At 39.8% G+C, this 24,499-nt stretch overlaps 1 protein-coding gene and 1 pseudogene across 10 annotated transcripts in view; one reads left to right on the top strand and one right to left on the bottom strand.

The window, feature by feature from the left end:
• The window catches only part of step (cytohesin steppke), a gene marked incomplete at its 3' end in the record, with an annotated part of 586,727 nt that extends 566,565 nt beyond the window's left edge, over positions 1 to 20,162 (top strand). For all 10 annotated transcript variants that reach the window (XM_070083666.1, XM_070083667.1, XM_070083664.1 and 7 more), the window contains 4 exon segments: positions 4,992 to 5,056; positions 14,111 to 14,226; positions 16,857 to 17,007; positions 19,901 to 20,162. In XM_070083666.1, coding sequence (XP_069939767.1) covers positions 4,992 to 5,056; positions 14,111 to 14,226; positions 16,857 to 17,007; positions 19,901 to 20,162 — 594 coding nt within the window.
• A 568-nt stretch (positions 20,163 to 20,730) lies between these two features.
• Positions 20,731 to 22,576, bottom strand: LOC128696176 (tigger transposable element-derived protein 1-like; annotated as a pseudogene).
• Positions 22,577 to 24,499: the final 1,923 nt, after the last annotated feature.

Below are 24,499 nucleotides of genomic sequence, written 5' to 3'. Positions count from 1 at the left end.
AAGATAAGCAACACTGAAAAGTTTGGTATGGTTCAGTCCTAATGAAGTCGCCAGCGAGGAGAAAAGCAGTGTTTTATTCGGTGAGCAGTGTTTATTATGGTAGTGTTTGCGTGGTGAGTAGTGCTTGTGGTGATAGCGTTTGTCGTGTGTGTGTAGTGAACAGATGAATTTTTAACTTTCTAACCAATAGAATACGCATAGTAATCGTAAACAGAGTTATGTCTGAGGCTGCCACATTGAAAAGCTCTGTTCCATAAGGTACAGTACTTTTCCCCCATTCTGTTCATCCTCGTATCAGACTAGATAGAGATGTCAACCTTAGCACCATGTCATCCTTTTGCAGACGATACTAGAATCTGTATGAGTGCCATCTGTTAAAAACATGGTAAATCTCCAAGCGGATATAAACCAAGTTTTCCATTGAAGGCTTCTACACTTGTTCCAGCAGTGTTGGATATCTTCTGGTCCCAGACTTTCCAACATCTTACCAGAAGATATCAGAAACACTGCTGGAACAAGTGTAGAAACCTTCAAGAGGAAACTGGACAAGTATCTTCACCAGGTGACAGATCAACCAGGCTGTGATGGATATGTGGGGCAGCGGGCCTCCAGCAGCAACAGCCTGGTTGACCAGGCAAGCACCAGACGAGCCTGGCCCATAGCCGGGCTCAGAGAGTAGATAAACTCTCGAAACTCTTCAAAGGTATATGAAAGGGACGCAGAAAATAATCCGTTTTGGAAAACTGGAGGAAATAATAGCTGGAACGGAGTAAACAAATCTCTAAAATCATGCTAAAGCGAAAAACTAATGTGAAGGACTTACGACCGTTGATGTCAGAGAATCTCACCTTCCAGGATCACAACCTTGTCACTATCACATGTCTGAAGAAACTGATGGGATGGATAATGAGAAGCTTCAAAACATGGAATGCTAAGTCAACGATTATCCTCTTTAGTCACGTGTTCTGTCTGGGTTGGAATACTGCTGTGCACTAACAGCCCCTTTCAAGGCAGGTGAAATTGCAGATCAAAGGAACGTACAGAGAACCTTCACAGGACGTAATAGTTCAGTCAAACATCTTAATTACTGGGAACATAAGAACATAAGAAAGGAGGAACACTGCAGCAGGCCTGTTGGCCCATACTAGGCAGGTCCTTTACAATTCATCCCACTAACAAACATTTGACCTACCCAATTTTCAATGCTACCCAAGAAATAAGCTCTGATGTGCAAGTCCCACTCAAATCCAACCCTTCCCACTCATGTATTTATCCAACCTAAATTTGAAACTACCCAAAGTCCTAGCCTCAATAACCCAACTAGGTAGACTGTTCCACTCATCTACTACCCTATTTCCAAACCAATACTTTCCTATGTCCTTTCTAAATCTAAACTTATCTAATTTAAATCCATTACTGCGGGTTCTCTCTTGGAGAGATATCCTCAAGACCTTGTTAATATCCCCTTTATTAATACCTATCTTCCACTTATACACTTCGATCAGGTCTCCCCTCATTCTTCTTCTAACAAGTGAATGTAACTTAAGAGTCTTCAATCTTTCTTCATAAGGAAGATTTCTAATGCTATGTATTAATTTAGTCATCCTACGCTGAATGTTTTCTAACGAATTTATGTCCATTCTGTAATATGGAGACCAGAATTGAGCTGCATAATCTAGGTGAGGCCTTACTAATGATGTATAAAGCTGCAGTATGACCTCTGGACTTCTGTTGCTTACACTTCTTGATATAAATCCCAGTAATCTATTTGCCTTATTACGTACGCTTAGGCATTGCTGTCTTGGTTTAAGGTTGCTGCTTACCATAACCCCCAAGTCCTTTTCGCAATCTGCATGGCTAAGTTCTACATTATTTAACTTATAAGTGCTAGGGTTATAGACACTCCCGAGCTTCAGAACCTTGCATTTATCCACATTGAACTGCATCTGCCACTTTTCTGACCAAGAGTAGAGTTTGTCTAAATCCTCCTGAAGTTCCCTAACATCTACGTTTGAATCAATTATCCTACCTATCTTCGTGTCATCGGCGAATTTGCTCATATCACTAGCAATTCCTTCATCAAGATCATTGATATATATTATAAACAACAACGGGCCCAAGACTGATCCCTGTGGAACGCCACTTGTTACTGATCCCCACTCGGATTTAACCCCATTTATGGACACTCTCTGCTTCCTGTCTGTGAGCCATGACTCGATCCACGAGAGCACCCTCCCCCCAATGCCATGAGCTGCTACTTTCTTCAACAGTCTTTGGTGCGGAACTCTATCAAATGCCTTACTAAAATCTAAGTAAACAATATCAAATTCTTTATCGTGGTCAACAGCCTCAAAAGCTTTACTGAAGAAAGTTAATAAATTAGTTAGACAAGACCGGCCTCTTGTGAATCCATGCTGAGTATCATTAATCAAGCTATGCTTATCGAGATGGCTTCTTATAATCTCAGCTATAATTGACTCTAGCAACTTGCCTACAATTGAGGTCAGGCTTATTGGGCGGTAATTTGACGGTAACGACTTGTCCCCTGTTTTAAAAATAGGAATTACATTAGCCATCTTCCACATATCAGACACTACACCTGTTTGAAGAGATAAATTAAAAATATTAGTTAATGGTTCACAGACTTCCATTTTGCATTCCTTAAGAACCCTTGAAAAAACCTCATCAGGACCCGGTGACTTATTTTGCTTCAGTCGGTCTATCTGCTTCACAACCATTTCACTAGTGACTGTGATGTTACATAATTTATCTTCTTCTGATCCACTATAAAAATTAATTACCGGAATATTATTAGTGTCTTCCTGTGTAAAAACCGAGAGAAAATAATTATTTAAAATCGAGCACATTTCATTCTCTTTGTCAGTAAGATGCCCATAGTTATTTTTAAGGGGACCTATCTTATCTCTGACTTTTGTTCTATATACCTGGAAAAACTGTTCTATATACCTGGAACATTAGAAGTCCATTGACCTGTACTCCCTGGGACGCAGGCCAGAAAGATTAATCATAATTTACACCTTGAAAAATACTAGAGGGACTGGTCCCAAATCTGCACACACAAATCACTCCATACGAAAGCAAGACTAGGCAGACGGTGCAACATACCCCCAATGAAAAGGAGGGATGCCATGAGTATATTAAGAGAAAACACTAAGTGTCCGGGGTCCAAGACTGTTCAACAGCCTCTCATCATAAATAAAAGGGATGACCAATAGACCCGGACCCTGGACGTACCTAGTCCTTTACATTGGCTTGTGTGCGGTCATCTGTAACAGTCTGGTTAATCAGGCTCTAATTTACTGGGAGACCTGGTCGGGGACTTGGCCGTGAGGGCGTTGAGCTCTGGAACGAATTTCAGTTAGTGTTCTTTGTGGTAGTGTTTGGTAAGGTGACAACGGGGACCTGCTGTCATTTATTGCAGGAGTGGCGGCGTTTACAACCTGTGACCCTGGATAAGGTTTTACCAGTGTGTAGAGTGGTAAAATTACAGCCATTAGTTGTGGTCACTTGGTAAACTACTCTTCACAACCTCCCTCAACACCACCACTACCCACCCGCTACACGACATGCTGTATCTTCTTATAAACGAAACAACACTTTATGTACCTATAGAAGGAACTATACATAGTGTATTCCCAGTGTTAAGTATTTGTATGAATATATATATGTGTGTGTATGTAATATATAATTTATATTTTTATGTATACCTGCAATATGTACGTAAACTTACAAGGTTACTTGTGTCGAGGTCAGAAACAGCAGCCAACACTCTGGCACCAGTGAGCTTTTCTCCTGTTTTATATTGTACATCTAACTACATTTCTATAGAATATAATACTTGTGAGCCTGTTTGATACACGAGGCACGCGGGTCACGTAGGCATCACAGCCTGGTTAATCAGTAATAGTTTGCTTGAACTTGGGTTCCCTTTTGAAAACATGTTTATTAGTAATTATCTTTGTATGCAGAGGTAGGGTGTTCAAAAGCCTTGAACCATTTGTATTCTTTGAGCTCTCTTGTGGATTTATTTCTTCCTGGTGTTTCACTGAGGTGTTAGCACCGTCAACCAGGCTACTCATAACAGGTGATGTTGGTGTGGAGACTTGAATCATTCTCAGTAATATTTTCTTGTTTGCGCTCCAGAGTACAATTTTATTTTTTAAGAGTTTCCAATAATTTGAGTTTAATAGATACGGGAAGTGAAAGGTCTTTGTCTCCGGATAAGTATTGTGACTATACGGTAGTTCATGTTTTCAAGCTCCACTTGAACTCTATTTGCCCCCCTACCTTTTTTTATGCAGAATGTTGCCTGTGTGGAGACTACAGAGGATGTATCGTTTATTATGATTATTTATGAATATCTAATTTCAGTAATTTAGCCTAGGACAGATCCTAGAGTGATTTCTTAAAGATCTAATGGAATAGTTTTTTCACATTGATGACTAGTTAATATTGCCTGTTAATCTTGAATATATTTACCGGTTCATTGCACACCTCTTGCTGGCGGCAACTGGTGCTTTCAGGAAGAGCCAAGTTGTTCAGGCAGTCAACAAAGAAATTAGGAATTCGACACTACCGCGACGGTATAAGAACACTTGAAACAAGTGACAGGTATATCACATAAAATGTTTTTAGATATGTTAATTCTCTGGTGGCTACGAGCTTTACAATGTTCAGTATAAGACCTCAGCGCCTATCTTGTATGATTTTGTAAACACAAATACACACACACACACACACACACACACACACACACACACACACACACACACACACACACACACACACACACACACACACACACACACACACACACACACACACAGAGATGATCTCTCTCTAGACCCCCTCAAACTGAGATAGTTGTGTACACACACACACACACACACACACACACACACACACACACACACACACACACACACACGCACGGCTTACATACATACTTATGTACGTATGTTTATTTTCAGACGCTCAAAGATGAGATGGCCGAGGTCACAGCGGAGATGGAGGCGCTGGACACGGGGGAAGACAGGTTAGTACATGCAAGTTACATCTTAGTTAAAAGCACACATCACAAAGTATTGAATGTGTGAATATAGCCGTCTTGGTGCCCTGCTTTTACTCACCACTACAACATGACGCCCTTAACACCTGCTTCCAACATGACGCCCTTAACACCTTCCAACATGACGCCCTTAACACCTTCTTCCAACATGACGCCCTTAACACCTTCTTCCAACATGACGCCTTTAACACCTTCTTCCAACATGACGCCCTTAACACCTGCTTCCAACATGACGCCCTTAACACCTGCTTCCAACATGACGCCCTTAACACCTTCCAACATGACGCCCTTAACACCTTCTTCCAACATGACGCCCTTAACACCTTCTTCCAACATGACGCCCTTAACACCTTCTTCCAACATGACGCCCTTAACACCTTCCAACATGACGTCCTTAACACCTTCTTCCAACATGACGTCCTTAACACCTTCTTCCAACATGACGTCCTTAACACCTTCCAACATGACGTCCTTAACACCTTCTTCCAACATGACGTCCTTAACACCTTCCAACATGACGCCCTTAACACCTTCTTCCAACATGACGCCCTTAACACCTTCTTCCAACATGACGCCCTTAACACCTTCCAACATGACGCCCTTGACACCTTCTTCCAACATGACGCCCTTGACACCTTCTTCCAACATGACGCCCTTGACACCTTCCACACTTGGTCTCCATAGGTGACGTTCAAGACACTAGCTGCTAGCGCAGATCCACTACCACTGCAATATTCACAACATGAGAACATTTTCTATCAAACTCTAAAATAGCCAAAAAAAAAAAAAAAAAGTGAAATTTTTTCATTTAATTTGAAAGATATAATGTGTAATTTTCCAGGGAACGGAGTTAGGAGAGTGAAAGTGATAAATAATGAACAAGTCACGAGTTTAGTTTGAAGATTAATAAAACCGACCTTGTATAACATTTAGGCATGACCTTAGAGTTGGAGTTTTAATGAGGAAACTGAACCACTTACCTTCTCAGTGCCTGATCAGTCAGTTTTTGATAGTAAGCAGGCTCCTGGGCCGCTAGCAGCAGCAGACTGGTTGATCAGGCAGCCAGGAAGGCACTGTGGACTCAGGCTGGGCCGTAGGGTGTTGTAGAACCCTGAAAACTGGTCACAGGTATAATATATATCTGGTTGTTGTCACCCCGCTGTGTTGCCAGAGCGTGAGAGTAACACATTAGCAAAGCTTTACGAACTTACCTTCACTGTATCGACGAATTCATTCCCTCTTGAGAGGTGTCTTTGACCCAGTGTGTCCCACTCTACTTCATCCATGATATAAAATACATTCCACCTGGGAGGTCTCTTTGGCCTACTGCAATATCCTTGTGTATAACTACGTAGTATATATATTTTAGGAATTAAATTATTCTTGATGTTAACGTTGCGGAGCCACGTACAGTCGATGTCTGGCAATAAACTTGATTAAAATTGAGAAAGATATTTGCATGTAAACATTTCTAGATGTTTTGCAACCAGGTTTGAGGAACGACTTGTAGACACAAATACATTGATGGCTTCCTTTGGGGGATTGTGTGGTGACACACGGTGGTACGTACGTTGTGGTAAGGCTTGTGGGGTGGGACTTCCCCGCCCATACTACCAGCAGGTGTTCAAGAACACATTAGTGTTGGATATTGCTACTTTAAGAGTAATTGTACTAGAGTATTGTTGGAGTGAGAGCGTTGAGGTAGGGGAATGTTGATACTAGTCACCTGGACTTTGGAGGACGGGGAAGGGTTGCTGCTGATTTGCAGATTTCGATATTTTGTTGTGGTTTGAGGATTTTCTTGCATATTTAATATTTTAGTTACAATATACATATAGACTTTATATATTGTGTAGGAACACAAAATATCATCATTTTTAATCCCACATTTGTTCTCAAAACTAGATTGTAAGGGAAAATTGAATTAATCTAAATAATCTTTATCTTACCTCACAAAGACAGATAACGCTAGTTGTTATAGCATAATTGTTCTCACAGATGTAAGAGTTGCAAGAGGGTGGCTGCATAATTACCACCGCTGTTTATTAAACTTTTTCTTCTCACCGGTATGAACCAGCAACGTGTTTAAAAATAACTTGAGTTAGCGGTGATAACAATTGCATTGACCAGCGGATTAGTGGCCAAGATAGTTACGACCAAAAAAAATGTAATTTTTACCCTAGTGACAAATTTATTAGGCAGTTGCACCCAAAATCATGAATACGTATAAATGATCCGATACCATATCTCGCCTTGTATTATACATGATGTAAACTTGTATTCCGTACAGTAGTAATAAAATGAGAGGGCCTGTAAAACCTTGGCCAATACATGTGTCGAATATAGAATCATGTATACAGTACGGAAACGTGTATAAAATATATAAGCATAGTATCTGGATGGTGAAGGTAAGTAATGAATGGTGTGTTGCTAGGTCATGAAGCAGCAGACCTGATCACGTCACTCGTGGTCCACTGATCCCTCACAACCACCATCAGGTACACAAGTGTAACATGTCTTTGATAGCGTATTCTAGATTTTCTCACGGTGGCTGGGTAAAAGCTACCGAGCACGGAGAAACGACTGCAGAGACTTGGGCTGTATATATAACACATTTCTACTTAGTTTTCTTAATTTAATAATAATAATGATAATAAATTGGTGTACTACATACACGGGCAACAAACATTATGACATTCTGCTACTGACCAGTGTGAGGTAAACTTTCCATGCCACGTGATCTTAGTCATGTAGCCCGGATGTAAACATAGCCCATGAAACACTGGTACCGCTGGAAAGTTTGACGATATTTTCCTGGTGTGCGCTAAACGTTTACTAGAAGTAGAACTCCTTCCCACCACAAGCACAATAGTCTCATATTAAAGTTATTTGAATGACATGTACTTGGAATTTAATCCAGGTATTTTGTAGCTATTGATGACTCTGAAAAAAATATATGCTACAGGTAATTGTCTTGTCAGAACAGGGAGTGTGCGAGACTCAAAAGTGTTTTGCGAGTACAAGGAATGTGTGAAACAGTCTGGTAATTTGCGAGGACGTTACACCTCTTCATCGATATTTTTACTTTTTTTGCCTGTTAATCTACTAAAGTTTGTTTGTTTTTTTTGTTTTACACACAGTCGAAGCTGACTGAGCAGTACACTCAGACCACAGACGTCAGTACTGCAGCTCCACAAAAACAAAATTACATTTAAGAAATTGAACAAGATAAAATTATATTTATCTGGTATGGCTTGAGAGAGATCGTTAAGAAATAATTTGATTTGTGCTTTTAATTTTCTGTTGGATGAAGTGTTAAATACTTGGAAATAGAAGAGTAGATGCCGTGGTTGTTAGGTTTAGTTTAGACTGCCTGCGTCTACTACGGTTGTGGCGTAAGAGTATAACGAACGCCGGGCTATTTTCTCTTCCTCACTAACATAGATGATGGCAGGTAAATCTTCAACACTTTTATTAACGTTCAGTATACGCACAACTTTTCTATGTATATTAATAGTTCTTATTCCTGTAATATTTCCTTTCCACTTAGTGGCGATGATTTCCGAAATTGATAAAAAAAATATAACCTTGAATACCTGGCAGAGTGGTAAAGCAGGAAAGACCCCCCCACGCACGCACGCACACACGCACGCGCACACACGCACGCACACACGCACGGGGGGGGGGGCAAGGGAAATCAACCTGACGACATTGGATGACAGGAGGGACAGGGGGACAACGAAAATATAAAATACCGAGAGGAATTGACAAGGTGAATAGGGACAGGATGTTTCAGAGATGGGACACAGCACCAAGGGGTCAGAGCTGGAAGTTGAAGACTCGGATGAGTCACAGGGACATTAGGAAGTATTTTTTCAGTTATAGAGTTGTCACTGAGTGGAACAATCTGGAGAGTGATGTAGTGGAGGCGGGATCCATACATGGCTTTAATTAAGAAAAGATACGATAAAGCTCAGGGAGCAAGGAGAGAGTAAACCTAGTAGCGACCAGCGAAGAGGCGGGGCCAGGAGCTGTGACTAGAAATCTGCAACCACAAAGTTAAGTACACACACACACACACACACACACACACACACACACACACACACACACACACACACACACACTCTGAAGGCCATTCTAGATTTTCCAGGTGAGCGTTGGCAGTAAAGATTATTCGGTTGATGGGGAGCCTCTGGCGAACTGCTCAGAGGAGATATAACATACAAAATACTCAAGGAAAAATTGATAGGGTAGACAGGGACAGGCTGATTGAGTGGCGAGAGACGAAGTTAGGGACACAGCTGGAGGTTAGAGACAAATGTCCCACAGGGATGTCAGAAGTATTTATTCGGCCTACACTTGGAAAATCCTTGAAGGAATGGTCCCGAATCTGCACACAGAAATCACTCGCTACGAAAGTAAAATACTGGGCAGGTGGTGCAAAATACCCCCAATGAAAAGTAGGGGGCGCCATTGGTAAACTAAGAGAAAACAATAAGTGTCCGGCCCCAAACCTGTTCAACAGCCTCCCACCATGCATAAGGGGAATTGCCAATAAGCCCCTGGCTGCCTTCAAGAGGGAGCTGGACAGATACTTAGTCGGTGCCGGATCAGCCTGGCTGTGTTCGTACGTTGGACTACGTGCGGCCAGCAGTAACAGCCTGGTTGATCAGGTCTTGATCCACCGGGAGGCCTGATCGTGTACCGGGTCGCGGGAGCGTTGACCGCCAGAATACCCTCCAGGTAGATCTAGGTGGGATGATTTCGGTGAAGTAGTGGAGGCAGGTGCCATACAAAGTTTTAAGAGTAGGTACGATAAGGGAGTTAATATGGAGAGTGGCAAGTTGAACAGTGCGAAGAGCTGAGACTCGACCCCCTGCAGCAACATATAGACGAGGACACTATATTTTAGAATGTAACAGAATTCAGCAATATATATTTAATAGTAATGTGCAATAATTGCGAACAAACGATACAAGATGCAAAACAACCACGGGGAAAATTGAATGATAGCTCTAAACCTTGTGTTGCAATTAACACATCAGGATCTTGCAATGTTGCAGGAAAGAGGAGGAAGTCCAAGCAGATACGTTCAGGGGGAAACTTCTTTGTTCGAGCAAAGACGTTTCCCATGAACGTATTTGCTAGGACTTCCTCTTTCCTGCAACATTGCAAGATCCTGATGTGTTGATTGCAACACGAAAGGCCTAGAGCTATCATTCGATTTCCCCCACGGTTATTTTGCATCTTAATAGTAATATATATGAACACATTAGTTACCTTGTGACTAAGCTTCATAATATTTAAAAGATGCAGGACTTGATGTAGTTAAATAATACAAAACAATCAAGGCAGCAGTTCTTGAATGTTGTAGGAGCCGTAATTTGAGAACATCATAGACTGTTTACTCACAGAGTGGTGTTACTGAGGCTATTCCTCCCCAGCCTTTGTGTGTTTCTTTTTTGTTCTCTGCTAACCATGATTTTAAATAACATTTTTGTCAGATATTATTTTCAGTTAATAATGGTTCAGAAGTTTGCTATTGTGTTAGGGATGAGTGACCCTCTGGGGATAACCGTGTGGGAAGGACCATGATAAGGTGACCCTTTAAGGGAGTCAAAATCCACACATTCCATAACAGAGCGTAGTAGCATAAAAAAAATTGTGGGCGACCTTGTGGTTGTGAAGGAATAACCAGCGCGCCTCATTCCCCTCCCTCCTCCTCCTCACCCTTCCCCGCACATAATGTTTATACTAATCATTTACTTGTAACTGGCGGATGTGCTTCTTGCCATGGGTGTTACTGATGGACCTTGCATAGTAACGGACAAGTGAAGTACGTACTTCATTTGTTCATCTCCCTCGACAGCTTAATTAAGATTTTAACGAATTATCTTAGACAGGCGTGTGCGGGGATTACTATACCCTGTGGTGGTGGCGCATGTTTCAGTAAATTAAAATGTAGATTTATTTCTAAGAATCTTCAAGAAAAAGTCCCAACATTGTAATCACCTGAAGAAACTGGGAACATTCCACGTGTTGCTCAACCTCGGGTATTCCCCTGCCTCTCCCCGCCACGTCCCTGCCTATCCGCCTTGCTCCAACCTCTCCTCGCCCCTCCGCAACTTCTCCCCGCCACTATCCATCCCCTTCTCTTTTCTGCTCTCCAACACGACCCTTTCTATCACTTCTTGCCTCTCCAATGCAAAATTATGATTTTTTTTTTGTAAGATTTTCTATTTAATGTTAAGTGGAACTAATTTATCTTCGGAAATGTATTTTGTTATGCTTCTTCCCGCCCTGCCCAGCCCCTCCCCGTTTATGCATGTACCCCGCCTCCATTCCTGCCCGTCTCCGCCTCACACCACATTTGTATGGTTGGGGGAGGTGGGGAGTGAGGTCCAGCAGTACACAAGTGTCGTGGTGACACTCGGTTTGAGGCAGTAATGAACGCCACCAGAGAACATCCTGGAGTGTAGTGACTCGCTATGTCCCTCTTGCCACAACACAATTTACCTGGAACATTTCAACGTGACAAATTTTCATTTCATAGAAGAAAAACCTCAGTGTTAACAGTGCTGAGGGCGTGTGAGTTGCAACCGCAGACTAAAGCTGCAGTCATCATTGGGGAAATCTGCACACCTCCAGTCGTCAGTGGAAGTAATTTTGGCCTTAAGGGATGCCACGGAACCTGCCCGCGCCAGTATTAGCTGGTCAAGACTCAACCATTGCTAGGTCACGGCACATGGATGGGACACGAGGGAAGGGGTGTGATGATAGCAGAGTTTAGGATGGGGAGGATAGTCATCACTAATTTGTTTGGAGCATGGTGGTAAAGAAACATGAATGAAAAGTGGGGGGGGGGACTCCCTCGCCCAGTTCTTGTTTTGATAAAGCCACTGGATGGCAAAATGTCTACAGAGTAAAGATACCCAGATGTTGCACACGCATCTTGATTCATTATCTTGTCAGTATTGTATACCATTCATATAAAATCCCTCACTTTGTACCGGGTAGACACTGTCCCTTCTCCCGAGTCATTGTATGATCTCGGAGAACCTCTTACTGTCATTTAGTGGGAGATAGACTAGTCACTAGATGGACAGATCATTTACGGCCCTCATAGAACCAATATAGCATTTCAGTTACTGAGAATGCTCTTCTAAATGTGTGTTCTCTGGAGAGAAGAGGTAGATAACATGTACGTGGAAGATGCTGGAAGCTTGGTCCAAAATCTGCACAACTATAACATACGGGAGTGAGAGATGAAAGAAATTTTAAAATAAACCCAGTGAAAAACATTGGTGACATCGCCTAAATAAAAACATTGTGTCAGCATTCATTGTCCCAGATTATCATCTTATCAGAAGATATCACAAACACTGATGGGACAAGAAGAAACCTGACAAATACCTCTGCCAAGTGCCGGATTACTCAGCTGTGATGAATATGTAGGTCAGCGGGCTAGGCAAGCACACCAGACAAACCTGGCCAGAGATGAGCTGCGGGAACAAGAAAGCTCTCGAAAGCCGTCAAATGCAAAGGTATTTGATATGGCATGATCACTTAAAAGCCCGGTCTTGACATATCTTCCCTTTCCAGCTCTAACAACACATTGGTCAATGTCTTTTTCTAAGTCGAGTTGGTTGCCGTTACAAGATATCAGAAATTACAGAATGTCAAAATAGTCTGATTAATGGCTAGCTGAACACAGTAGTATTTTGACTCATGAACTTCGGCGTTCCCTTACCAATCACAATAAACCAGAAATATTTGCAAATGCCGAGTAAAGTTGTCTAAAGCAACATGCTACGAGTTTACATCAGAGTAAAAAATGCTACAACTTGGAGGAGGAAGAGGAGACCCCTTACTCTGGCACCCTCCAGGATTTCTCTTCCCCTGCAAATTGTCTACAGTTTTTCATCCTTAGTAACCCCCCCCATCCCATATCTCAGGATTTCCCTGTTTCTCTTGTTCTCCATTATCATGGGATTCCTCTTCCTCTGGTCTCTTAACTGTACTGCCAGAATTCCTCTTCCCTTGATACCAACCTGTATCCTTAGGATGTCTTTTAACAGGGTACACTCGCGTAGAAAATATGTAACAAATCCGTTGAAAAACAGGGGCACTGTGGGTATAATAAGAGAACATTGTATCAACATCCATGGTCCTGGACATTTTAACAGTTTGCCAGAAGATATCAGAAATACTGCTGGAACAAGTGTAAAAGTCTTCAAGAGGAAACTGGGCAAGTACATCAACCAAGTGCCAGAGCATCTATGCCATGATGGATTTGCAGACTGCCAGCAACATCAGCCTGGTTAACTAAGCAAGCACCAGATGAGCCTCTCTCAAGGCTTGGATCTGGGAGTAAAAAAAAAAAACTCAGCAAGGGTAAAAGTTTAGATGGTCTGAAACCTGTACTAAATAAGTGTAAATTGTTTGGCATTTCATCTGTTTTTATTATTCAAGACGAGCAGCACAGTCTGACACTCAATCCTGGCTGACAGTGTCAAACACTATGTAGGGAACAACCTATAGCCTCAGGCCAAACCTTCCTAGTCTGCAGGGGTTTTGGGGAAACAGCCCTGCTTTCCCTTTCTAAGCTTACTACACCCCTGCCACCCAGGTAGGATTCACAACCTATGCTAGACAATAGCTTTGTTTAATGTGGTTCTTGCATATGATGGTTTGGGGCCAGGTAGTGAATCTGGCACTGAGTCAGCAGTGGTCCAGCCAATTGAACGGATGGTGGACACTTGTTCCCATGAAACATTCTCAGCACACACTAAATGTAACTTAATATTTTCTTTAGGATATTGCATTCACTTCCATTTTTTTGTACGAATTTAAGTATACTAATTTAGGTGTCACAGTATGTATTTTCCAGAGCAGGAAGCCTTTCTGAAAACTTTTTTTTATTTAGGCTGTGCTAGAGCTGTAATTTTTTTAATTAAAAATGCATTAAAAGTGTTGTGCGTCATAATTAAATGTTAATGTAACTTTCTTGACCCACAGTAAGAATAATCCAAAGAGTAAACAGATGAGCATCGGGAGGAAGAAGTTCAACATGGACCCTAAGAAAGGAATAGAGTACCTTATCGATCATGGCCTTTTGAAGAACACTCCTGATGGTAAGTTGAATTTATTTTTGATCCATACAGGTTCAGCATGTTTTAAAATATAAATAGTACACGTGTACATTTTATTTAGTTTTGTAAAATTATATAATAGCACATTACCTCCTGGAGCCCATTCCAACTATCTGTTGTATTGTGCCTTTATATTTGTATCAAAGTATTTTCTGTTGTTTTAAAGCCACTTGTTGAAATTTAGGTTTTGGGTTCATTTTTCCATGTTGCAGGTAAAAAAATCTATCTGGGTTTTCATGTACGTATAGTATTACAATTTTTTTTTTTTTTAGTGCTTATCATGTTTCTTCTATTATTCAGCAAAGCTATTGCAGCTGCTGCATACCCTTAAGATGTTTACAGTACATTTTAAGATTTTACAATAATCGTGTCCCTTGTTTTTGTTGGAAATCGTTGGACTTTTAGTTTTCTGTGTGGGTGTGTGGGAAATAGTGGCTTTTCGTGTGATGTGGAAAATTGGTCACAGTGTTAAACATAATTATTTATCCTGTTACAGTACAGTGGACCCCCGCCTTACAATATTATTTCATTCCAGAGGTCTGTTCAGGTGCCATTATAGACAGAATGTGTTCCCATAAGGAATATTGTGAATTAGATTAGTCCGTTTCAGACCCCCAAAAATACATGTACAAATGCGCTTACAAAAATACACTTACATAATTGGTCGAGTTGGGAACTGATCGTAAGGCGGGGGTCCACTGTACTCATTTTTAGGACGAACCGTTTCCTATGATGCCATACTCGTGTGCCTGAATGTGATTTGGGGGTCTGCCCCTCCCTTCCCCTACCCAGTTCCAGATCAGGCTTCCTGCTTGTTTATCTGATATAACATGTTGGTACAAGCCACACAATCCAATTTATGCACCACAGCCTGGCATATCAGGAACTGACTTGAAGAGCTTCTGAAGACAGTACAGTACAGTATTGTATACAGAATGGACTGTTTGCAAATGCATTGGATAATATAGAAAATATTCCCCCTATATCAAAAATCTTAAAACAGTGGCTACTACACCTTCACATATCCTTAAAATACTCTTGTTGTACCTGCACCAGTGCTAGTACCATTGAATGATAAACATGTGTTGGGTGATTTTTCTGATAAATAAACTAACATCAAGCCTTTCTTGAAAGGCATAGAATAAGGGCAAATATACCATTGGTGAATGAGTGTAAGATGGGATCTATACAAATAAAGGATATAGTACCAATAAAATGCTCAAAATATTAATTGTTATTATATATAATCAATACTAAGAGCTAAACCCACAAGGGTCATACAGTGTGAAGATGTTAAATGAAGCCTGAACTCAAAAGAATGGATTAATGTTGGATAAATTCAGATTTAGGAAGTAAATTGGAAAGCATTGGTTTCATAGGCATGTGGAAAAAGTTATGGAAGCAAATTGCTTTGGATAGCTTTAATAGTGAGTTTAAGATATTTGGGTGGGAACAGTTGTGTGAAAGTACTACATAGTTAGATTCGCCCAAATTATAGGCCAGTATGCCTACTGCAGTCTCCAGTCTTTGTGTTCTTATTAATGATCTGAAACTTGTAGAGTATTTCCCACTAGGTTACTGCCTTTTCTTCCTTGTTAGAGTGTAAACAAATAATATATTGTGTATAGGTTATTGTACAGGTCTCCCTCCACATTCGTGAGGGTTAGGGGATCAAGAACCTCATGAATGTTGAAAAATCATGAATGTTTGGTGCACAAATATATTGTAGGAAAATATAATAATAGCATTTACTTAACCTAACAGTACTGCTTCCTTAACCTAATGAACCATGAACACTCATAAAACACATGAAAACATAGTAAAATTTGTACTAGTGCCAGCCCTTTGGTAAAGAAGGTGAGAAAGACTATAGAATTCAAGAAAGAACTCATAGCAAAGTACCAAAGTGGAGGAGGAAGAGAGAGGGGAAAATGTGCTTTCTGCAGTGATTCTAAGATGTGTACGATTCTAAAGCAGCACTAGTCGATGAAGGCTATAACGCCAGCCAGCGATAAAGTGTAGCATTAACAGTGTAGCGAGTAAGTTAAGTGATTAATCAATAGAAAAAGGACAGCACAAACCTAACTCCTCCAATGCTGTTGGAGGTATATAGGGCTACTGAGAACACCGCCGGCGCTGCTGGCCTTCACTACCACTATGTACGGTTTATGCTCTCAGTGGCCCTTATACACCGGACAACAACACAACACCACTCGTTATTAATATTGTTATTAATATTAATAACAAGTGGTTATTACTGTTATTAATACGTATTGTTATTATTGTTATTTATATTGTTATTGCTTTATTAATTTTGTTTATTATGTCATATTAGATCAATTGTGATACATAAATAAGCTGTAGAGTTGATATTAGTGTCATATTGAAGGACTATCTTGTCCTGCCTCCAAACGAACTCTGCCGCTGCCACGATTCCTAACATACATAATGACATATGTATTTTAAATGATTGGGCGGCTGGGCATTCTCGAATGTTCGAAGCCCGCTAAAGTGGAACTCTCGAATGTGGAGGGAGACCTGTATGTGCACTATGAACATTTTTGCAGTTAACAACTTTACTTATTTTGATTTCATTTCTTTCTCTTCGTCAGATATTGCACAGTTCTTGTATAAAGGAGAAGGACTGAATAAGACAGCCATCGGAGACTACCTTGGGGAACGTAATGACTTCAACCAGTCAGTTCTTGACGCCTTCGTTTGCCTCCATGATTTCACTGATTTAATCCTCGTTCAGGCTTTAAGGTGTGTATGACTTGTTAATCTGAGTACAGTGTTAGGTGGCTAATCTTATGATTCTTTACAAATTAATGGAACACGTACAGTGTTTGTCATTAAAATAATGCTGGGTGGAAGGCATCTGAAGTAATTTAATGTCGAAAGTTATACCCTACCCTGGCATATTTGTCAATGTGACAGATATACTGGCCTGGCAACTCGAAGCAGGATGTCTCAAGATTCCCTGTGACTACTGGCTATACCTTACCTTTGATGAGTTTCAAGAGTTTTTCTACTTCTGAAGCCTGACCCTAGGCTAGGGTTGTCTGGTACTTGCCTGGTAAACCAGGCTGTTGCTGCTGGCAGCCCTGGCCCACATCCATAGTAGCTTGGTTGATTGAGCAGTTCTTGGAGATACTTGTACAGTTTCCTCTTGAAGATTTCTACACTTGGCCCAACTGTGTTTCTAATATTTTATGGTAAGATGTTGAATAATCTGGGACCATGAATTTTAATAGTGTTCTCTTATTGTGTCCATGGTGCCCCTGCTTTTCACTGGGTTTACTTTACACTTCCTCCCATATCTCTCACTCTAGTATGTTATGGCAGTGTGCAAATATGGGTGATGGACAGTTGTGTCCATTGTTCATTTGCACCATGTGGTTTGGAGAGCTGCATTTGTCAATCATTTTTGGCTATTGACAAATTAATATGGGCAGAAGTAAGTTATTGGCTCAAGAAACAATTTGATTACATAAGGCAGACCATCAAACAAAGGAAATATTAGAAGTCATTGGTGTGTGTGTGTGTGTGTGTGTGTGTGTGTGTGTGTGTGCGCGCGCGCGTGCGCGCACGTGTTTGCGAGCGTGCGCGCACGTGTTTGCGAGCTTGTGTGTGCACGCGCACGTGCATGTCCAGTTGGTTCCTTGTAGACACTGTTCATGACATACCCACACCAAAAGTACGTCCAGAGAAGTTTAGAAAAATGACCCTACTAACGTTAACTATAATAATGTACCTAGAATTGGTCTATCATTTTTCCTGACTTTCGCTCAGTGTCATGCAAGATTTTTATGCAAAATGGTGCCTATTGCCACACAAACTCTGTTGCTCAATTGCTAAATGACTGTGAGGTACCCTAATTTGATGGACTGGTCAAGAATGTGTGTTAGTCACCCGTTGGATGGTTAAAGGATCTCCTAAAGCACAAGGGATGACCTGTTTTGCAGTTGTGATTTTACAAGGGAGCTAGTGTACTTTAATGGTGAGCATTGTATGTTGTGTTAAAACAATATCCATGTATACTGCATTTCAAATCCTAATTTGCTTTATGATAAAAACTAAAAAAACTGTAATGTTAATAAAAGCAACAAATTTTAAGGATACAAGTAACATGTTTGAACATTTCGATATATGGTAGATGACAAAGTTAGTTGGAAATATATATATAGATATAAAAAAAATGAAAGGCTTTTCAAATCATATAGCAATGACCATTTTCAAAGGTTCTTGTATCCTCACAGCCCAGCTTGTGGCCAGGCTTACCTGTTGACTGAATGGTCAACCAGGCTGTTGATGCTAGCAGCTCACAAACCCCCATAGCCATCACAACCCGATGGATCAGGGAAGCCTTGCCTGCCACCAGCAATATTTCTGATATCTGCTGGAAGTAGGTTGAAGAGGCTAGGAACCTTGAATGTTGACTCTTCTCTAATTGTGCTTATGTCCTGCTTTCTGCTCTGTTTATTTTAGTTTTTTAAGTTTAATATATGAAATAACACCAAATAATAACATTCCTTAATTCTCAAACATTTTGCTTGGGACTTTATTAAGTCACTAACTTATACTGAGCAAAACTTTGTCTACAATAATGGCTTGTTCTTATATGGTGTTTTTATTCCCAGTTCAGTGGGTAGTCCTTACCAGTATATCCATGAAAGATACATAATGAGCTGATAAGCTCTTTGGTACTGTTACCTTTCATTTTTTTTTTTTTTTTAAGCTGGGGAAAAAAGCTTGCATTACAGGGGTATTTTGTTTAATTTATTCTTGTTGTTCATGAACAAATTTGAAATGGTAGACAAGTTCATTGCTTCATATAGTGTATGGTGCCTCAACTATTTGTAAGACAAATTGGTAATAAGAGTATGAATATCTTAAAGCATGATTTGCCAGACAGAAAAAAAGAAATTTAGAATAGAGTAAAAATGTGAGTGAGGAGTAGTTGCAAGTAGAGTATCTCATAACTCTTTCTTGGGACCCTCATTATTCAGTATATACTGTGCTGTGTATTCTGTGAAAGATCTTGCTAAGGTGAACATTAGCGAGATGCTGAACAAAGCCTTGTGGATGTGAAGTGAATGTCTAGTGTACTTCATCTGAATTAGAGGAGTTTAGTGCATGATACAAACTCGAGTCACCAGTGACCTACTCTCTTGCTTGTTTAGGGCATGAATTGTAAAGGCACTGGAGTGAGTGAAAGTGAGAGATGAGGGAGGAGAGAAAGAAGAGAGAAAGGGAAGTGAGAGTGCATAGGTGTGAAGGGAGGGGCAAGGGTTATTGACATTTTAGGTGAAACTTTTTCAATGGATAGTGTGATTTTTTTGTAACTTATGATTTTTCTTTGTTTAAAGGACTGGTAGTTATTTTTATTTATGCTGTGGCTTTAATGTTGTTTGTCAGTACCAGCATTGTAGTTGCTGCATTGTTGACTGATCAAAAGTACTGTGGGCTGTTAGCAAAAAAAAAAAATAGTCACTCAGAAGATTTTTTTTTCTAAATTAAAAAGACTACCTTCAAAGTGGGAATATTCATCCTAATCAGAGGGAGGGCACTGTATGAGGTATTTGAGATCTAGATAAACATGTCCCACATAGCAAAGATGTAATATATATTAATATAAAATAATTTTAACCAACAGACAGTTTCTGTGGAGTTTTCGTCTGCCTGGTGAAGCACAAAAGATTGATAGAATGATGGAACGTTTCGCCCATCGATACTGCGAGCTCAACCCCTCGATCTTCCAGCACCCAGATACATGTTTTGTGCTGTCATTTGCAATCATTATGTTGAATACCTCTCTGCATAATCCTGCAGTTAAAGACAAACAAACAATTGAACAATTTATTACAATGAACAGAGGCATTGATAATGGAGATGACCTTCCTAGAGAACTCCTTGAGGCAAGTTTTCTTAACAAGTACTTTTTTAAAATGTTATTTACTTGTTAATTATTTAACAGAATTTTCTTTATGTGCAATTGTTCGCATATTGTGAAATATAAAATGGTTTTCATCAGTGCACAGCTCAGTAAAGCATGTATATACTGTACTAAGTATAAATTAAAAGTCCCAATATTATATTTGGAATATATATTTGTACAGTGGTCCCTCGCTTTTTGTAGTTCTCGGCAATCGTAAATTTCGCCAATCATAGGGGTACAGTAGGGCCCCACTCATACGGCTGGTTAGGTTCCAGGCTACCTCTGTAAAGCGGAAACCGCCGTAAAGTGGAACACCCTTTTATTTTCCTTGTAAATGCATATAAATGCTAGATAACGTATTTACACTGACATATATTAAATTAGCAATAGAACTAAGCATTAAAAAACACAATGAAAAGTAAAATTACACACACAGTACATTTATTACATACCTTTAATTACTTAATATGAATGTGTGAGAGGTGAGTGGCAATGTAGTTATTGAATCAAATCATGAGATGGCAGACCACCATCCTCTAATTCTTCAACTAATTTGATTCGTTTTGGAGACTTGTGTGAAGCTTTTGAAGGGGTGTATGTTGATGTTGAAGGCTGTTGAAGGCTAGCTGTTGATGTTGAAGGCTGTTGAAGGCTAGCTGTTGATGTTGAAGGTTGTTGAAGGCTAGCTGTTGATGTTGAAGGCTGGCTGTTGATGTTGAAGGTTGCCATGATATTTTCTTAAAGTAGGAGAGCATTGAACTTTGCCTCATGGATTTTTTTTTCCTTTCCCTTAAAATTTCTTTATAGCATGTAACATCATGGGAAAGGGTTGCATTCACTGTTGAACTTTGTTCAAAATTTGGATCAATCTTCTCAAAAATTGCCATTGTTATTTCTATATGGTTGATAGCTTCTTCCAAATCATGGGTTTTCATTTCTTTAATGGTAACAGGACTATCATCAGGATGGATCTCCTCTTCATGAAATTTCTTTCTTTGCTCTTCAATCAGAAGGAGGTCTTGGTCTGTCAGAGCCTCATCATGAGAGAAGCAATTCTTCCACATCCTCAGGCTCCACTTCCAGTTCTAATTCCCTTGCCTTATCCACAACATTTACACACACTTCCCCCACTGGATTCTCAAAACCTTCAAAATCATCCATAAGTTCAGGAATCAGATTCTTCCAAACACCTTTGAGTGTAGTTTCTTTAACTTCATTCCATGCATCTCTAATATTTTTAATGCCATCCAAAATTGTGAAACCTTTCCAAAAGGTTTTTAATTTATTTTGTTTAGGCCCAGGCATTTTATCACTGTCTAGGAAATTTACAGCCTTAATGAAAGTTCTTCTTAGGTAATAAGATTTAAAGGCTGCAATTACACCTTGGTCCATCGGCTGCAGTAATGAAGTTGTGTTTGCAGGTATAAAAGCAACATTTATCTCCCTGTACATACCATGTAGAGCTGTAGGGTGGGCAGGGGCATTGTCTAAAACAAGTAAAACATTAAAAGGAATTTTCTTTTCCTTGCAGTAAGCCTCAACTGTAGGCTTAAAATAGTCCGTGAACCAACTTATGAAAAGATTGGCAGTCATCCAAGCTTTCGAATTAGATTTATAATAAACTGGGAGGCTGCCTTTTGCATAGTTCTTTAGGGCCCTAGGATTCTCTGAGTGATAAATCATCATAGGTTTTAACTTGCAGTCACCAGCTGCATTAGCTCCTAGCAAGAGTGTTAGCCTGTCTTTTGCAGCTTTGAAGCCAGGCATTGACTTCTCTTCCTTAGCAATAAATGTCCTAGATGGCATCTTCTTCCAAAATAATGCAGTCTCATCCACATTAAAAATCTGTTGCTTGGTATATCCACCACATTCTATTATCTCGGCTAGTTCACGTGGATAATTTTCTGCAGCTAAATTGTCAGCGCTTGCAGCTTCACCCTGCACTCTGATGTTGTGAAGTTGACTTCTTTCCTTAAACCTATTAAACCAGCCTCTGCTAGCTGAGAATTTATCTTCAGCAGCTTCCTCCCCTCTCTCAGCCTTCATAGAATTGAAGAGACTTAGGGCTTTGGACTGGATAATGGCTCTGCTTAAAGGCACATTGTGACTAGTCTGATCATCAATCCACACCATTAAAAGTTTTTCCATGTCAGCAATAAGGTTATCACGTTTTCTTATAACTTTAGTGGTCACTGGTGTAGCACTTTTAACTTCCTGCAACACTTTCTCCTTATTGTTCACAACTGTACTAACTGTTTGACGAGCCAAACCAAGCTTATGTGCCATCTCAGCCATCGACATACCTTGCTCACTAAGTTTAATCATTTCTAACTTGGTACTTAAAGTAAAAGGCTTATGACTCTTCTTTTTATCACAGCTAAGCTTAGATGCCATCATCAGTGAGAGCCAATTAGTTAACGAAGAGCAAACGAGAGAGAACGAGATACACCGAGCTCAGACAGCATAAAAAAACAAACTGAACAGGTTGTGGACGATCACTCGGTCAGGCAAAATAGACGGTATTAATACGTGTCCAGTTTTAGTTCATTCATGTACATATGTAAGAGTTTGTGAAACTTTTACCTTATAATATTATTATTATTATTATAATAATTAAATACTCTTACAGTGTACAAGTTAGTACAGAATAATAAACAGCAACACTCCTATTCTCATGGAACACACCATTTTTAGAGTGAATGATGATATTATTATTATTATTATAATCATAATAAAGAAGTGCTAGACCCACAAGGATCGTGAATAGCTATAAAGTGAAGGCATACGAAAGGAATATTTTTCTACATTTATCCCTAGTAACAGGTGACGGGCTAGAGAAAACATAATTCTTCCGACACTTCTACAAACCGTTTGGTAAACATCTCATATTTGTATAAATTTTTATACTGTGGGTGCATGTATCATGTTTGTGTGTTACATAATGTGTTTCTTATATAATTTTGAAAAAAATATCATAGATAGATTAAGGGAAATGTCTATATTAACGTAATATGCGACATTAATGCGCCCAAGAGATTATTATTATTATTATTATTATTATTATTATTATTATTATTATTATTATTATTGCATCAAGAGTAGAGAGACTCTTAGTGATTTTAATGTGTACCTACATGCCAGCACAGTGTGTAAGTTTATTTAGGTACAGGTGTACACAAGTTTAATTATCAAGTACAATACATATAAAATATACAATAACTTTAAAACACTTGAAATTTTGGAAAGTTTCCAGACATAATAAGGAGATGTGCTCAGGGAGAATGTAAACAAACTCGGTGGGCCGCTGTGACCGTATTAGAAAGACAGGTGGGGGGAGCCGTATAGCGAGTTTTGGTCATAATTTGAAATGTCCGTATTAGCGGAATGCCGTAAAGCGTCAAGTGCTCCTACAAAATATTTCATAATATTCCACTCATTTTAGTGCTTGCAAGTACTAACTAAGCTACCATGGCTCCAAAGAAAGCTCCTAGTGCCAAGCCTGTGGTAAAGGTGAGAAATATGTACAGTGACAAAGTCTTGGGCCATTTTAGGGAAGTGTTAAAGAGATGCCAGAAACAGAGTTCTCTCCACAGTTGCTTTGTGAGACAGGACTAGAGTGACTCTCAAGGTGGTCCTAGTGGCATTAAGAAACGGAGAAGAGAAGCAACCCCAGAAAAGCAATTGGTACCTGAGGTGTTGCTGGAAGGGGATTCCCCTTCCAAACTGTAAACAATCCAATCTCTCTCCTCCTCCAGTCTCCCATACACTAAGAAGAATCTCCAATAAAGGTAAGTGTTATGCTGTTAATGTTTCATTCATCATTTCCCATTGTATTGCTTATGTACTACATGTATATTTCATGTAAAAAAATTTTCATGTAAAAAAATTTTCTGTTTTAATACTTCTGGGTGTCAGGAACGGATTAATTGTATTTACATTATTTCTTATGGGGAAAATTGATTTGCAAATCGTAAATTTCGTTTATAGTAGCTCCTCCAGGAACGGATTAATTACGAAAAACGAGGGACCACTGTACATATCTTCTTTCAACATACCGGCCGTCTCCCACCGAGGCAGGGTGGCCCAAAAGGAAAAAACGAAAGTTCCTCCTTTTAAATTTAGTAATATGTACAGGAGAAGGGGTTACTAGCCCCTTGCTCCTGGCATTTTAGTCGCCTCTTACGACACGCATGGCTTATGGAGGAAGAATTCTGTTCAACTTCCCTATATAATAAATAAATAAATATATATATATATATATATATATATAAATATATATAAATATATATATATAAATATAAATATATATATAAATAT

The sequence above is a fragment of the Cherax quadricarinatus genome, chromosome 10 (genome assembly GCF_038502225.1).
Source record: "Cherax quadricarinatus isolate ZL_2023a chromosome 10, ASM3850222v1, whole genome shotgun sequence".
NCBI classification, from domain to species: Eukaryota; Metazoa; Arthropoda; class Malacostraca; order Decapoda; family Parastacidae; genus Cherax; species Cherax quadricarinatus.
Note: the sequence above shows the minus strand (reverse complement) of the source record. Positions and strands in the feature narration are given on the sequence as shown.